We start from the raw sequence: 16,445 nt of genomic DNA, 5'->3' as shown, positions 1-16,445 counted from the left end.
ACTTTAAAACTCGAGTCAAGTCGTCAAGTTTATTTGTCACATACACATACGAGATGTGCAGTGAAATGAAAGTGGCAATGCTCGCGGACTTTTGTGCAAAAGACAACAACAAAACAACCAAACAATTTATAAACACAATCATAACACACATATTCTTTTACATAATAAATTATGGAAGGAAAAATAATGGAAGGAAAAACGTTCTGTAGAGTTAGTCCCTGGTGAGATAGGCGTTTACAGTCCGAATTGCCTCTGGGAAGAAACTCCTTCTCAACCTCTCCGTTCTCACCGCATGGCAACGGAGGCGTTTGCCTGACCGTAGCAGCTGGAACAGTCCGTTGCAGGGGTGGAAGGGGTCTCCCATGATTTTGTTTGCTCTGGAGTTGCACCTCCTGTTGTATAGTTCCTGCAGGGGGGTGAGTGAAGTTCCCATAGTGCGTTCGGCCGAACGCACTACTCTCTGCAGAGCCTTCTTGTCCTTGGCAGAGCAATTCCCAAACCAGATGGTAATGTTCCCGGACAAGATGCTTTCCACCGACGCTGCGTAGAAGCACTGGAGGATCCTCGGAGACACTCTGAATTTCCTCAATTGCCTGAGGTGGTAAAGCGCTGCCTTGTCTTACTCACGAGTGCTGAGGCGTGTGATGCCCATGTCATATCCTCAGAGATGCGGACTCCCAGATATTTAAAACAGTTCACCCTATCCACAGGATCCCCATTCATCCTCAATGGAGTGTACGTCCTCGGATGATGTGCCCTCCTAAAGTCCATGATCAGCTCCTTCGTTTTTTTGATGTTCAAGAGGAGGCTGTTTTCCTGGCACCAGAGTGCTAGATCAGCCACCTCCTCCCTCTTCTCAAAGACTGCGTGACCCTAAACATCTTTCCAACAACATAATACCATAGCTTTCTAATTCTAGACTCCTAGGTTCAAAGGCCATTCCCACAGCTAATAAATGAGAGTCCTCATCATGTTGATCAGTACAACAGAACATACAGGTTTTACACGGTTCACTTTGAGTAACACCAAAAGATATTCAATCATTAAACAACAATTTGCAACTTTCTAAAAGTGCTCTATAAAATCATGGTGAAAATCTAATTTTATGAGGAAATTTAAATCATGTTAATTGTTCATTTCTTTAAATTGTCTGTATCCAGATTGGACAAAGATCAGAACAAGAGAAGATTATTGTGACACAACTAGGAGAAGAGCGTCTGAACCTTTTAAAGGTGCAGTCATCTCTCCATGAAATGGAGGGAAAATACCGTTCCAACACAGCTGCCATGCAGGATAAAATCTCACATGATTACAGGTACTGTCTTAGAGAGAGGAGAACATTGAACTAGGAGATGTGTGGCCTAAGATAAAGAATATTGAAATAGTATTTGCTTGTTTTTGCTTCCCTCAACACACTGTAGTAGTAATCTGCACTTCATTACTTCCTTAAACATTTTTAGAAAGCAATATACCACTTGACATGTAGTTTATTGTTTTCCAAGCATAGGGTAGATTGCATTGAGAGCACATGACTTGAGACAGATCTATAGCCTTCAAGTCCCATAAGAACAGTTCAGAGTTTAAAGTGTTTAATCGGCATAGGCACCAGGACAGGACAGTGAAATTCTTACTTGCTGCAGCTTGACAGGCACATGTAATGAAACAACAACAGATAAATATAAAAATTATCAGTTATTCTAGGTGAACCAGACCAGCTTTTAGGTTTCAAACAGCAATATGCAATTGATTTTAGACAGTCAGTATAATTCATACAACAGTCAAATACGCTCTTCAGTCCAAAATTGCTTATTTATATTTTTGCTGTGTTCTTCATCACTGTTCCTCCATGGGCAACTACTTTTCATTAATTCCATTATTGTGAGTGATGATTTGATGTTTTAACCTAATATACATTCCTGATAACATGCAGTCAATGGAAGTTATGGGTCAAGAGAATCTGCCATCTTCCTTTCTGTCCAATAATCTTTAAAATTTGAGACACAAGAGACTGCAGATTCAATTCTAAATGTTATATTTTATGATGCATGTTAAGAAGATGGAGAAGGGTCTGCACAGAACAAGATATTGTTATGTCCTGTTCCCCCACCAGAGATGAAATCCGTCTCCTTCATCAACAGCTGCGTGAGAAAGATATGATGAGGAAACAGGATTGTTTCCTCAGAAGCAAGATGACAGATGATTGTACCACTTTGGTCAAGGAGAATGCCCAGATACATGCACAGATTCTTGAGCTCAAAAAGCAAAAGGACAGGGTATGTGGAAACTCTTCCTTAGCATTAAAAACAAGTTGAGTGATTAATCTGAACTGGATATTTGGATTTGATTAAAGTTAGCTACTTGATAAAGTTGAGGTTTGATTCAAGTTATTAACTTTGAGGAATATTAGTTATAGGAATGGTGGAAAATGTAAATTTAGAAAACCTAGGGTGATGATTTGTTCAGTGGTAAATGCAAAATAATGATACTTTTTTATTATTTATGTCAACTTTGTAATATGACAAATATATTTGTGTTTTATATAATTCAGTGCAGGTATAAGTTACTATGAACTATTGTATTTAGATAGCTTGGATTCATGTTCAATATTGTTTTATTTGCTGGCAAGGCTGGCATTTATTGTCTATCCCTGATTATATACTGACAATTTGGAAGACAAAAGTAAGCATAAACAGTAGGTCAGTCTGGTCTCAAATATAGGCCAGAGAATTTACAAACAGAAGATTTCCTTTTCTGAAGCATAATCAAGATCTATATGGATTTTTATATAAATTGGGTCGTTTAGTAGTCATTTTTACTGGAACTAGCGTTTTGTTACAAAGCTCATGGAATTATTTGAAGATAAATTTTCAGTAACCCAATTCAGGCCTCATATACCAATCCAGTAACGTGACACATTGTAACTATTCCATAATGGGAGATCTGGAAAAAACTAACTGAAAGGAGGAGAAATGCAGTGATTACTGGATCAACTGACTTCTAATCTGTTAAGAAGAAGCTATGGCATAATTCTAAAATAACAATGTGAAAGGGAACAAACTGAAGGGATAAAGCTTTCTGCAAGCATGATTTGGAGCTATTAATTAGCTGTCTGAAAACAGTGATGCAATTGTAAGGCGGTGGTAGAAAACCAATAACTTCAGTCAGTCAAGTCACATTGTCGGACTGGTAAACACCTCCCATGGGACTCCTGTGAAGGAAGGAATGTAATGTTTGTACAAAGCAGCCAACTGCCTTTTGAAACTCCTACATGCAAAACATTGCTTCATGGCATTGTATTCCCAGACTAGAATTTAGAGAAGGTTGTGACATTTCGGAAATAGGTCCGAAACATTGACGATTTCTTTCGCTCCATAGATGCTGCTGCACCCGCCGAGTTTCTCCAGCATTTTTGTGTACCTTAGAATTTAGAGAAGTCTGCAATTGCATTTTGGGAGGCTCTGATTATACAAAATTTATGGTCCAGAACTGTCCCATGATAAAAGTTGATGAATTCCAAATGTGAAATGAAGCCAGCAAATAAACTAATTGCAATTGTCTTTTGTTACCACTATAATCTTGTGCTTCTTATTACTTTTATTCTCGCCCAAAGCAAGTAACCCGTATCACTGCAGGGTTCCAGGGTCTTGTAAATTTCCTCTAGCGAAGAAGAATCTAGGTCATGGTTTCAACTGGTTGACATTTTCCCCTTGTGATACAACATTGGGATTGTATAATTCAAAACCCAGGGATACAGAAGATAAATATTGCCCTAGTTGAGGTTGACCAAACCAAATCAAATAGAAAGTAGACACAAAATGCTGGAGTAACTCAGCAGGTGAGGCAGCATCTCTGGAGAGAAGGAATGGACGCTGTTTCGGGTCGAGACCTTTCTTCAGACTGATGTCAGGGGAGGGGGTGGTACAAAGATAGAATGCAGGCGGAGACAGTAAGACTAGTGGGAGAATGGGGAAGGGGATGGAAAGAGAAAGCAAGGGCTATCTGAAATTAGAGAAGTCAATGTTCATACCGCTGGGGTGTAAATTACCCAAGCGACATATGAGGTGCTGTTCCTCCAATTTGCTCTGGGCCTCACTCTGACAATGGAGGAGGCCCAGGACAGAAAGGTCAGATTGGAAATGGGAGGAGGAGTTGAAGTGCTGAGCCACCGGGAGATCAGGTAGGTTAAGACGCACTGAGCGGAGGTATTCGGTCAAACAATCAACGAGCCTGCGCTTGGTCTCACCGATGTAGAGAAGTTGACACCTGGAACAGCTATTACAGTAGATGAGGTTGGAGGAGGATCAAATCAAATACCTTGATACTCTGCTGCATGGCACATTTACCACCTGTGGTACTGGGGAATTCCAAATAATTTAATTCCCAATTCAATTTCATTAAATAATCTCTTCCTGTATGGTAAACAATAAGAAATAATAAGTGTTTTATGAAAGAGATTTTCCTACTTTTTACTGTTACTTTTTATCAATTACATCGCTGCACTATGCATTGCAGGAGAGGATGGTAAAAGAAGAGACTGATATTTGCCATACTTCAAGTGCTGTTCAGCTGATTACTATAAAAGACCATAAGCAGCAACTGGAGTATGAGGTGAGGAGACACAAAGAACGCCTGGAAATTGAGAAAAATAGATTTAAGGAACATATGGAAAAGGTAATTAATGGAAACTGGCCTTTAAAATATTTCAAAGTAGACAAAGTAAATAAATTCAGAGAAAGACTTTGTGCCTTTTTTCGTAAACCAGCATTTGCAGTACTTTTTTCTAAATAAATTCCGAGATTTGATTAGGTGATATATTTAATGTTATACTCGTATGTTCTGGGAAATTCTGCATTGTTATTTACATTAATGCTCACTTGTTTAGCACTGACATTATTATTTATTTTCCCAATGACAAACATTAATGAAACGGGATGAGAAATTGACGGTTTTTGCCTTCAATGGGCCAATTGAAGAGGAAATCTTCAACCATCTGTAGTTAAAGCAAAATTGCATTTCCATGAAGTTGGGTGAATAGGGTTTCGAAACTAATTTCAACTTACTTTAAATATCTTCCCTCAGATTCTGCTCCTTGAACAAGGGAAGACCTCACTGGAACTGAACAGAGCCACTGTGCTCAGTCGTATATCTGAGGAACAAAGCAGAATTGCAAATGCCGAAGAGGAGAACTTGCAGCTGCAAAGAGACAAGGGTCTGCTGGTTGACCTTGTAACTGACCTGCAGAAGCAGGTATCTTATTTTTACCCTATTTACTCATTCTCTACAATTACTGATCAACTGAAAACCTCACCCTTCATATTACAGAGACCAAATGCTTTCTTCAGATTATAAAGCAATTGTATTAACTAATTGAAACCCTCTATTTTTGCAGCTGGCAATTGGAGAAAAAAAAATTGTTTTTAATTCATCCAAGAATACAAAGTTTTAGGTTGCCTATAATGCAGATCATTTATATAATAGCTTGGTTTCCATACTACAGCTTGAAAGTGTCCTGTCCTATCCTATATTATGTTGTCCAGCATGTTGTCCAGTGTATTTTAAAGCTGTGATACAGATCTCCACTAGTTAACTCATTCTAATGGCCCCATAGTAGACCCATTCACGTTGCGGGGCTGGAGACTGGAAGTATGCTGAGGTAATTCTGCTTCCACCATCTTCAACAAGTGATGACTCCAACTGATTGACGCCGGAAGCTTGCGTCTTTTTCAGGATGGATGATGACAGGGATGTCAACATTTGAAACATGGAAGATGGACATGAAAGAAGAACTCATTCTAACCAAGATCTAATTAAGATTTGGGTATATGGAATGAATTACAAGAGGAAGTAAATGTGGCAGGTACAATAGCAACACACAAAAGGTGGACAGGTACATATGATAATTCCGGTATTTATATTCCTAAGTCCATTCAGTGAAAACACCGACTAGAATACTTTAAATCATCCTTTATTGCACCATGGTGACCAGGTTTCTCTGTACCGTCCTGGGAAGCTCTCCCAGTGGATCACGGAGAAAACATGTGTTCAAACAAAGGAATTAGGATATATATTAAATGGTTGATACAGTGGGAGGTAACTTACAAAGCGGTGGTGATTCTAGATCAATAACTACAGTATCACATGGTTATATAGGTGGGGACAATCTTTCTACCCAATTACAATCACACACAGCAAAATACATCTTAGTCAATTACAATAGCATTGAACATCACATAAACAAGATGTTTTCCAGGAAAATGTGTCATAGCAAGGATAATGAAACTTAACTAAATGATGTCAAAATATAGAAATTAAAACTTAACTCAGAATACTTAAACTTTAGTTCTAAAGTATCCTCAATTCTACATATTCTCACATAGATAGGAAAGGTTTGGAGGGATATCGGACAAATGTAAGTAAACGTGACCATCTTATTTTGGACATCTTGGCCAGCATGGACGGGGAGGGCTGAATGACTTATTTTGGCTTTAAAAACGGAGTGAATTTCCTTCAGATTCCTTAGCCTCCCTCCCATCCATCCCAAAATCCAGCAACCCACCCCAGCCCAATAAGCCAAAATGTGCCTCAATTATTATTTTCTGCCTTCCTATCCAGAAATACATTAAATTATTTTGCTATCTGTTTCTCTTACTGACTGTCCTCTTCCTGGAATTTGACTACAGCTTCAAGGCCAGGATAGTGGCCTGAATTCAGCTTTACTTCAAGATTCAGTCAATTTTAACCCTGAGATTAAAAATTCAATATCATTAATTCATTAATGGAAATAACTTCAAATTCCGGGAAGTATTATGTCATCTATTCAGCATACTGGCTGGTGCCGTGAGGAATAATGTGAGCTTTTGGCATTGGATTGAAAGGAGCACTATCAGATTGTCAGCAGTTGTACACCTCTTTCAATTTAATCAAACTGCTGCAATGGATTGTCTTGTTCATACAGGATCGTTGTAGTTTACAGGAAATGATCGGTATAGGTTTTGATTAGTTTTGTTTTAGTGGGAGGACAGTAAGATATTTTGAGGAATAATATTTATTTTTCATCTGAAAATTCTAATGTTAAAATCATGTTAAGTTACTTCTCATTTAAACTATCATATATAGAATATATATATATATATATATATTAATATATATATACATATACATATACAGATAGTGTGCAATTGGCTGTTATAGTTCAGAGTTTGTTTGAAGTTGTGTTTAATAATCTGATGGCCGTGGGGAAGAAGCTGTTCCTGAACCTGGATGTTGCACATTTCAGGCTCCTGTACCTTCCACCTGATGGCAGCGGAGAGATGAATGTATGGCCAGGATGGTGTGGGTCCTTGATGATGCTGGCAGCCTTTTTGAGTGACTGGTAGCCTGTGGAGTGGCAGCGACTGCGATAGATCCCCTCGATGGTCAGGAGGTCAGGGCCGATGATGGGCTGGGCAGTGTTTACAACTTTTTGCAGCCTTTTCCGCTCCTGGACGTTCAGGTTGCCGTACCAAGCCATAATGCAACCGGTCAGCATGCTCTCTACTGCACACCTGTAGAAGTTCGAGAGAGTCCTCCTTGACATACCGACTCTCTGTAATCTTCTCAGGAAGTAAAGGCGCTGATGTGCTCTCTTTATGATTGCATCAGTTTTCTGGGACCAGGAGAGACCTTCGGAAACATGCACGCCCAGAAAAAACTTCAGTTTTTTACCCTTTCCACCATCGACCCGTTGATATAAATGGGACTGTGGGTCCCCATCCTACCCCTTCCGAAGTCCACAATCAGTTTCTTGGTTTTGCTGGTGTTGAGAGCCAGGTTATTGTGCTGGCATCATTTGGTCAATCAGTCGATCTCACTTCTATACTCTGACTCGTCCCTATCAGTGATACGTCCCACAACAGTGGTGTCGTCGGCGAAATTGATGATGGAGTTCGCACTATGCCTGGCTACGCAGTCATGAGTATAGAGTGAGTACAGCAGGGGGCTGAGCAAGCAGCCTTGAGGTGCTCCCGTGCTGATTATTTTCGAGGATGACACATTTCCACCAATATGGACAGACTGTGGTCTGTGAATGAGGAAGTTGAGGATCCAATTGCAGATGGATGAATTGGTCAGTAACCAAACCGCCTTATAAATGTGTGCAAGGAGACTGAGAATAATTCAATTGGATTGGTGTTCTTCTTCTTCTTATCGAGTCCACACACAGGATTAGAAGTTGTTCAGCCAGAGCTGAACACACCTCTCGGCATCTGCATACAATGGTGTCTGCCTTGTCGCTTCTTGTGCGTGGTGGTGGAAAGATTGGTGGAAACAGGGCCACGATGTGAACGCTCTTTCCTTGACCCCGATTGGTGTTGGTAACACCAGAAATATTAGAGGGTTTCAATAAGCCAAACAACCATTTGTCCATTTACAAAGTGAAGTGTGCTGAAATTGCAGTCACGTCAGGAAATACCATGTTGCATCCTCTGTTAATTGGTGTGATTTTACCTGCACCTAGAGATTTAAGAATGTCCGTCACAAAAATCAATTAGAAAATGTGGCCTTTCATGCCAGTCTGACTAGATCTTGGTATTCTTACCTCCTAGCCTACAGCCTTGAGTTCAAACTGCAGTGGGGTTTGTGTACACTACTGGGTTTATGTATACATTATATAAGACGTTGGTGAGACCACATTTAGAATATTGTGTTCAGTTCTGGGCACCGTGTTATAGGAAAGATATTGTCAAGCTTGAAAGGGTTCAGAAAAGATTTACGAGGATGTTGCCAGGACTAGAGGGTGTGAGCAAAAGGGAGAGGTTGAGTAGGCTGGGTCTCTATTCCATGGAGCGTAGGAGGATGAGGGGAGATCTTACAGAGGTATACAAAATCATGAGAGGAATAGATCGGGTAGATGCACTGAGTCTTTTCCCAGAGTAGAGGAATCGAAGACCTGAGGACATAGGTTTAAGGTGAAGGGGAAAAGATTTAATAGGAATCCGAAGGGTAACCTTTTCACACACAGGGTGGTGGGTGTATGGAATAAGCTGCCAGAGGAGGTAGTTGAGGCTGGAACTATCCCATCGTTTAAGAAACAGTTGAACAGGTACATGGATAGGACAGGTTTGGAGGGTTAGGGACTAAGCGCAGGCAAGTGGGACTAGGGTAGCTGGGACTTTGTTGGCCGGTGTGGGTGAGTTGGGCCGAAGGGCCTGTTTCCACACTGTATCACTCTATGACTCTATACAGCAGGGTTTGTGTGCACAATACAGGATGAAACTTCAGGAGACTGTTGGATCCTGTGCCAAGGCTTGATCTGTAATACTACTGCTATAATCAGGCAGCATGTTGAAAATGTAATGTTTGTTGTGGAAAAATATGCATTGTTATGGATTGTATTTGGGACAAAACTTTATTTGATTTAATGGAGACGCTGGAATCTAGTGCAACAAACAATCTGTTGGTAGAATTCACTGGGTAAAGCAGCATCTGTGGAGGCAAGGGAATGCCCATAGTTTTGGGTTGAAACCCTGCATCAGAACTGAGAGTGCAGAGGGAAGAGGACCAGTATATAGTAGGGGGATGGAGGGTTGAGACAGAGGCTGTGGTGGGTGATATGTGGAACAAAGACAAGGGGGCTTGATGGGCAGATGGAGTCAATCGGTACCGGAGGGGTGCGGGGGTGTTGAGTCAGTGGATGATCGGTGGAAACAGATAAAGGAGAGGATGATGGCCAGATGCAACCAGATGATGGTGAGATAGTGATATGAAAGGTGAACCAAGGGAGAAGAAACCCAGGTGGAGAGGAGCATGGATGATGGGCAGGTGGACTCAGGTGGGATAATGTCTAGGTTATGGTGAAAAGATAGAAGAGATGAGAGATAACCAAGGAGGACTGGTGAGTTTCTATTGATTTACTGAAATATTGAATTGGATTTTTTGTTCTTGGCCAGTCATATTGATTTAAATTGAGAAAACAACCCTAAAAGGAATCATTGGTATTTACCTGCTCAACTCATTTATCACAGCTTTCGAGGCAGGAAGAAGAGCTCTCTCGAATCTACTCTGAAATACATTTAATTGATGAAGACATTTCCACTCTGAAATCCCAGAAAGCACTGGAGCATTCTGTTGAGTCTGAACGATGGAAGGAACTTTCCAGAATGTCCAGTTTGGCAACATTAACTGGGCTAATGAGCAGGAGTGGTCGAAAATTTGTTTGTTAAAGTTTTTGACAATGTATGGTATAAGTTGCAGCTTTTATAGATGAAATAAGTAAACTAAATTTTGTGCAATCCAAAATATCATGATAAAAATTTCTATTTGACAATTAGCTATTATATTATATTATAAATATGCTATTTATAACATACCCACATTTTGTTAGCATAACATTGTAAACTACTAGTTTGTGACAAATACTATGAACAAATAGCATTGCTATGTTTACTTCCTTGAACAAACTCAAGTACATTTGAGACCTGGTTGGTTCCATTGCCTATAATCTTATCTGAGTGGACCATAGCTAATGAACCAATTTGTAAATTATAGAAAGCCTTTCCCTCAAGTCTATCCACTTAGCTCAATTCACCAGCAATTTTTCCATGTTAGAAACGAGTTTATACTTTCTATCACCATGTTAGATATTTTGCTCTCTCTGATCCTCAGCTTCCATCTCTCTTGCCCATCCATTCAAATTACATGAAAAGCAGCTATCTTTAATCTGGAACATAGTCTGCATGCATCTCATGAGGCATCCATTGAAGTAAAGCATACATTTGTTATGGCACATCATGTATATGTCATTGGTACTATTATCCCACTTTTGCCGCACAGACAAATTATTTTCTGATTGATTCTTTGTCCACTATCCCTTGAGGCAGTGAAGTTTAGATAATAACTATAACTTTTGTAGTATCTGTTTGCCATCTGTTTTAAATCTCGTCCCTGAGTCCTTGAACCATTCTTTAAAGAGAACAGCCTTTCTCCGTCTCTCTATCTAACTAAACCAGCCATGTTCTTCTTATTATTATTAAATCTCCTTTCAAAATTCTGTGCTGTCTGCAATCCATTCTTGACAAATTCCCTGACATGATTTCTCTTTATTTTTGTTTATTTTGTGTTCAAAACTGGCATGTGTGCACCTTGTGGTGAGTTGTAGCTATTCACACATCACAGGGAACCTTGCTCATTTGATCTTTCACCAAAATCTTGTTTAGAAATGTTTTGCTATGTTCTGCCAAATACTTAGAAATTGTTGAAACATTCAAATTCTGATTCCGTGTTCGAGATGAATAAATAATTGATTTTTTAAAAACATATCCAAGTACTATTTATGGTTGATTTAAAAAATAGCACATTAGGATAACTTTTCATCTTCAAAGATCCAAGATTTCCAAGGTTCTGGATTTTTCTGGCTATTTTTGCAAAAACGTGTGAACATTGCACTGGTCAGGTAATATCAGGCAGTGAAAATTCTGGTCACCATATCTTAGAAGCGATATCACATCAAGTTCCCCTCTGCATACTCAGGATGATGTGAAAGATCTTACAGTACTGTTCAGAGAAAGGAACATGCATACCCAATAGACAAGTCTGCCGCCACCTCCTCATCAATGACCCCCTTCATCCCAAACCCAAGATTTTGCACATGTGACAATAAACTAAACTAAACAAGTTTGCGAAATCCAAAGTTCCTTTGCTTAATTCAAATTGTTCCACATGGCAAAGTGTTTCCAACAGTGCCTTCACCTTGTCTAGGAAGGAACTGCAGATGAATTAGTTTTAGTATCTGTGAAGACATCGTAGGGGAACAGAAAGGAACCTGCAATTTTCAGGCAAAGATTAATTCGTGCCCTGCCTCCCATTGGACGTTATTCCCCCTAACCTGGTTTAAAACCGAAAATAGACACAAAAAGCTGGAGCAACTCAGTGGGTCAGACAGCACTTCTGAAGAAAAAGAATAGTTGACGCTTCGGGTCGAGACCTTTCTTAAGACTGGAGAAGGGTCTCGACCCGAAAAGTCTCCTTTCCTTTCCTCCAGAGATGCTGTCTGACCCGCTGAGTTATTTCACCTTTTTGTGTCTATCTTGTGCCTTCACCTTGGAGTACAAAGAGAGGATGAAAAGTTAAAATAGTTTGCTACCTTCACCTCTGCCCCCCCCCCCCCCCCCCCCCCCAACATATGATGGGGTATTTTCACGAGTAATCTATGCCAGGTTGGACTAATACAGCTTCTTCACTTATTTGAATCAAAATTAATGGTTGTTTGAAACTAATATATATATATTTTGTCAAAAACATTGCTTAGAAACGTGTTCTTCTATTATCCTTGGATAGCCTTGTGGTTTATTGGATATTTCCAGCACTTTGTTGTACTTTAATTCAAACTAAGAGGCTTCATTTGAAGATCTTTCAAATATTTATTTGTTTTTCACATATAATTGTTTCTCTAGCCAATATTGCCATCCCACTCTTTTTTAAATCTCCCTTGCTTTTAGTAATTTGGAATTATGAGCTCCCATTTATGTCAGTCTTTAAGATGCGTTTCAGTAATCAGTGAAGTACAATCCATCGTCCACGTTCTTATCTGTCTCCTCAACTCACCGGACTTATTCAGCATCCTCCTTGCATTTAACGTTATACCATTAACCACACAAACTATTAAAAAAAATCATTCCCAGTCTTTGTTCTTAGTTGGTATTTTAGAATTTAAAAATTGGTATGGTAGTATATTGTGTTGAGGGGCTTGCTCTTTATTTGAAGATGGCAAAGGAAAGACAAAGGCCAGGGGAGAAGGCAGGCACGGGTTACTGATTGGTGACGATCAGCCATGATCACAATGAATGGCGATGCTGGCTCAAAGGGCTGAATGGCCCTCTCCTGCATCTATTTTCTATGTTTCTATGAACGATTATGGAAACGGTGAAGGTACTACATTTGATGGATGTAAACGCTTCATGGTAGGGTTTGCAACCAAACCATCATACTCCTGGCCAGCCTATCATGTTCTATCCTCTGTAACAGCATATTACAATCTGTTCACATGTTATCCTTTGTTTGCTGAACTGCTGGTTGAAAAATGCTTTGATTTTTAAGGTTCACATTTTTTTTTCAATCCTTCCATGGCATGGCCCTTCCCAATCTCTGAACAACCCTTAAAGATGAAATATCTGCCATGTTTGATCCATTCCAACATTTTTGAACAAATTGAAATCAATTGTAATTAATTGAAATGTACTGGCTCTGGAGAGGGTCCAAAGGAGATTTACAAGAATGATCCCAGGAATGAGTGGGTTAACCTGATGAGCGTTTGACGGCACTGGGCCCGTACTTGCTGGAGTTTAGAAGGATGAGGGGGTCGTCATTAAAACATACAGAATAGTGAAAGGCTTGGATAGAGTGGATGGGGAGAGGATGTTTCCACTAGTGACCTGAGGTCATAGCCACAGAATTAAAGGACATTCTTTTAGGAAGGAGATTAAGTGGAATTTCTATAGTCAAAAGGTGGTGAATGTGAAATTCTTTGCCACAGATGGCTGTGGAGGCCAAGTCGATGGATATTGTTAAGGCAGAGTTCGATCCTCGATTAGTACGGATGTCGGGGTTTATGGGGAGAAGGCAGGAGAATGGGGTTAGGAAGGAGAGATTGATCAGCAATGATTGAATGGCGGAATAAACTTGATAGGTCGAATGGCCTAATTCTGTTCCTACCTTTGGCAGCCATTCCATGCAATGCCTAGGCCCCAAGATCTAGATTTCCATTTCTACCTCATACCCTCTCTTTCCTTCCTTTAAGATACTCCTTAAAATTTACCCTAATTTGAATATGATTATCATTATGTGGCTCCAGCATATAAAGCATCTTAGAATATGTTTTGACATATTAATGGATCTGTAAAATGTAAGTTATTGCTGTGTCAGTATATCTTTTAACATATTGTATTCACTTTTCTTTCAATGGAGGTCATTTTCAATCAGTGTTTGTGTAAAACAAATGATATCTAATCAGCAGTCTGTTTCATTTCCATGGAGACAATATAATCACATGTTTTTTTGTTAACAATTACCTAGTCAGCTGATATAGCTTTGTACACGTTCAAAATTATTCATGTATGCTGACACAGTAGATTTGAAATTATTGAAAGAGATTAGTCATAAATTGGTTTGATTGTTTTTTTTACCCCCAGATGAAACTTGTGTTACTCAAGTTACTAATGGATTTATATCAGGTACCTTAAATGTAACTGGTACCACATTGTTTTTTTATGATAAACCAGGACAAGCATCTAAAATGGCGGAACCTATTGGCCAGGATGCAGTTATACTCAAAGGTAGGTGAAAAATAGCTTTTGTAAAATTCTGCTGATCAGCCTCTTGTAGTTTTAGTTTTGCTTTCTAAAAGCTTTGAAAATGTATTCAATCAATGCAATAAGAATGAATAAATTACAGCAAAGGGCTAACAAAAAGATTCACTTAATTTTCAAATGTCAATTGGATTTTTTTTGTACTGTTTACTGATTTTACTAATTATTTAGCATGTAATGTTTGAAGAAAATATAAATTCTAATCCTTTGCCCACCTCTAATTACTAATGAAGACATTAAGTAGTGAAGTAACTCAGCGGATCATTCTCTATCCAAAAGCCTCGTAAATGTCACTCTCCTATCTGCCTCCACCATCAACACTGGCAATGTGTTCCAGCCCCTACCACCCTCTATGTAAAAAAAAAAATGCACTGAACAGCTCCATTAAACTTTCCCCCTCTCAGCTTATGGCCTCGAGTGTAGGACATTTCCATCCTGGGAAAACGGTTCTGACTGCCTCTCATAATTTAAACACATCTATCAAGTCACCCCTCAACCACCGACACTTCCAAGAAAACAATCTATCCAACCTCTTCCTGTAGCTGAAACACTCTAATTAAATCAGAATTCTGGTAAACCTCCTATGCACCCTCTCCAAAGCTTCCACATATTTCCTGTAATTAGGCAAACATAACTGCATGCAATACTCCAAATGCGGTCTAACCAAAGTCCTATGGAGCTGCATTATGACTTCCTGATGCTTATATTCAATCCCCTTAGTAATGAAGACAAGCATATCATATGCCATCTTTAAAACCCTATCTTCTTGTGCTGCCACCTTTAGTGAGCTATTAATGTATGCTCCAAGATATCTCTACACATCAATGCTTTTAAGGGCCTTGTCATTAACTATACTTTCGCATTACTTACATAGCATTTGTTGGGGTGAAACTCCATCTGCTGTTTCTCTGCCCATTTCTGCAGCCATTCTACATCCTGCTGTATCTTCTGACATCCCTCTTCACTGTCTGCGGGTCAAAAGACAATAGATGCAGGAGTAGACTATTCGGCCCCTCGAGCCAGCACCGCCATTCAATGTGATCATGGCTGATCACCCACAATCAGTACCCTGTTCCTGCCTCCCCATATCCCTTGACTCTGCTATCTTTAACAGCTCCTTCTAGATCTCTTTTGAAAGCATCCAGGGAACCAGCCTCTGAGGCAGGGAATTCCACAGACTCACAACTCTGTGTGAAAAAGTTTTTCCTCATCTCCGTTCTAAATAGCTTACCCCTTATTCTTAAACTGGTTCTGGACTCCCCCAACATTGGGAACATGTTTCCCGCCTCTAGCGTGTCCAAACCCTTAATAATCTAATATGTTTCAATAAGATCCCCACTTATCCTTCCAAATTCCAGAGTATACAAGCCCAGCCGCTCCATTCTATCAACATATGACAGTCCTGCCATCCCTGGAATTAACCTGGTGAACCTACGCTGCACTTCCTTCCTCAAATTAGGAGACCAAAACAGCACGCAATACTCCAGGTGTGGTCTCACTAGGGCCCTGTACAACTGCAGAAGGACCTCTTTGCTTCTATACTCAACTCCTCTTGTTATGAAGGCCAACATGTCGTTTGATTTCTTCACTGCCTGCTGTACCTGCATGCTTACTTTCGTTGAATGATGAACAAGGACCCCCAGGTCCCGTTGTACTTCCCCTTTTCCCAACTTGACACCAATTAGACAATAATCTGCCTTCTTGTTTTTGCCACCAAAGTGGATAACCTCACATTTATCCACATTAAACTGCATCTGCCCACTCACCCAACCTGTCCAAGTCACCCTGCATCCTCATAGCACCCTCTTCACAGTTCACACTGCCACCTAGCTTTGTGTCATCTGCAAATTTGCTAATGTTACTTTTAATTTGCTAATGGTACTTTCAATTGGAGTCCTCCAATTTTAGTGTCGTCAGCAAAGTTACCAATCCATCTATATTAGCGTCTATGTAATTTATATTTATCACAAACAGCAGAGTTCCCAGCACAAATCCCTGCAGAACTCCACTAGTCACAGACCTCAAGACAGAATATCTACCTTCCACTGCCTGTCTACTATGAATAAGTCTGTTCCGAATACATAGTCATTGCAAATCTCATACATA

The 16,445-nt window shown here is 39.8% G+C and overlaps 1 protein-coding gene across 1 annotated transcript in view; it reads left to right on the top strand.

Moving 5' to 3' along the window:
- The window catches only part of LOC129697284 (golgin subfamily A member 6-like protein 7), a 29,707-nt gene extending 18,397 nt beyond the window's left edge, over nt 1–11,310 (top strand). The window contains exons 7-11 of the mRNA XM_055635672.1: nt 1,161–1,315; nt 2,111–2,273; nt 4,513–4,671; nt 5,080–5,247; nt 10,002–11,310. Of these exons, the coding sequence (XP_055491647.1) occupies nt 1,161–1,315; nt 2,111–2,273; nt 4,513–4,671; nt 5,080–5,247; nt 10,002–10,199 (843 nt within the window). The 3' untranslated portion in view covers nt 10,200–11,310. The remainder of the gene's footprint in view (nt 1–1,160; nt 1,316–2,110; nt 2,274–4,512; nt 4,672–5,079; nt 5,248–10,001) is intronic.
- Nucleotides 11,311–16,445: the final 5,135 nt, after the last annotated feature.

The sequence above is a fragment of the Leucoraja erinacea genome, chromosome 5, assembly GCF_028641065.1.
Source record: "Leucoraja erinacea ecotype New England chromosome 5, Leri_hhj_1, whole genome shotgun sequence".
NCBI classification, from domain to species: Eukaryota; Metazoa; Chordata; class Chondrichthyes; order Rajiformes; family Rajidae; genus Leucoraja; species Leucoraja erinaceus.
This window is presented reverse-complemented; position numbering and strand designations above follow the sequence as displayed.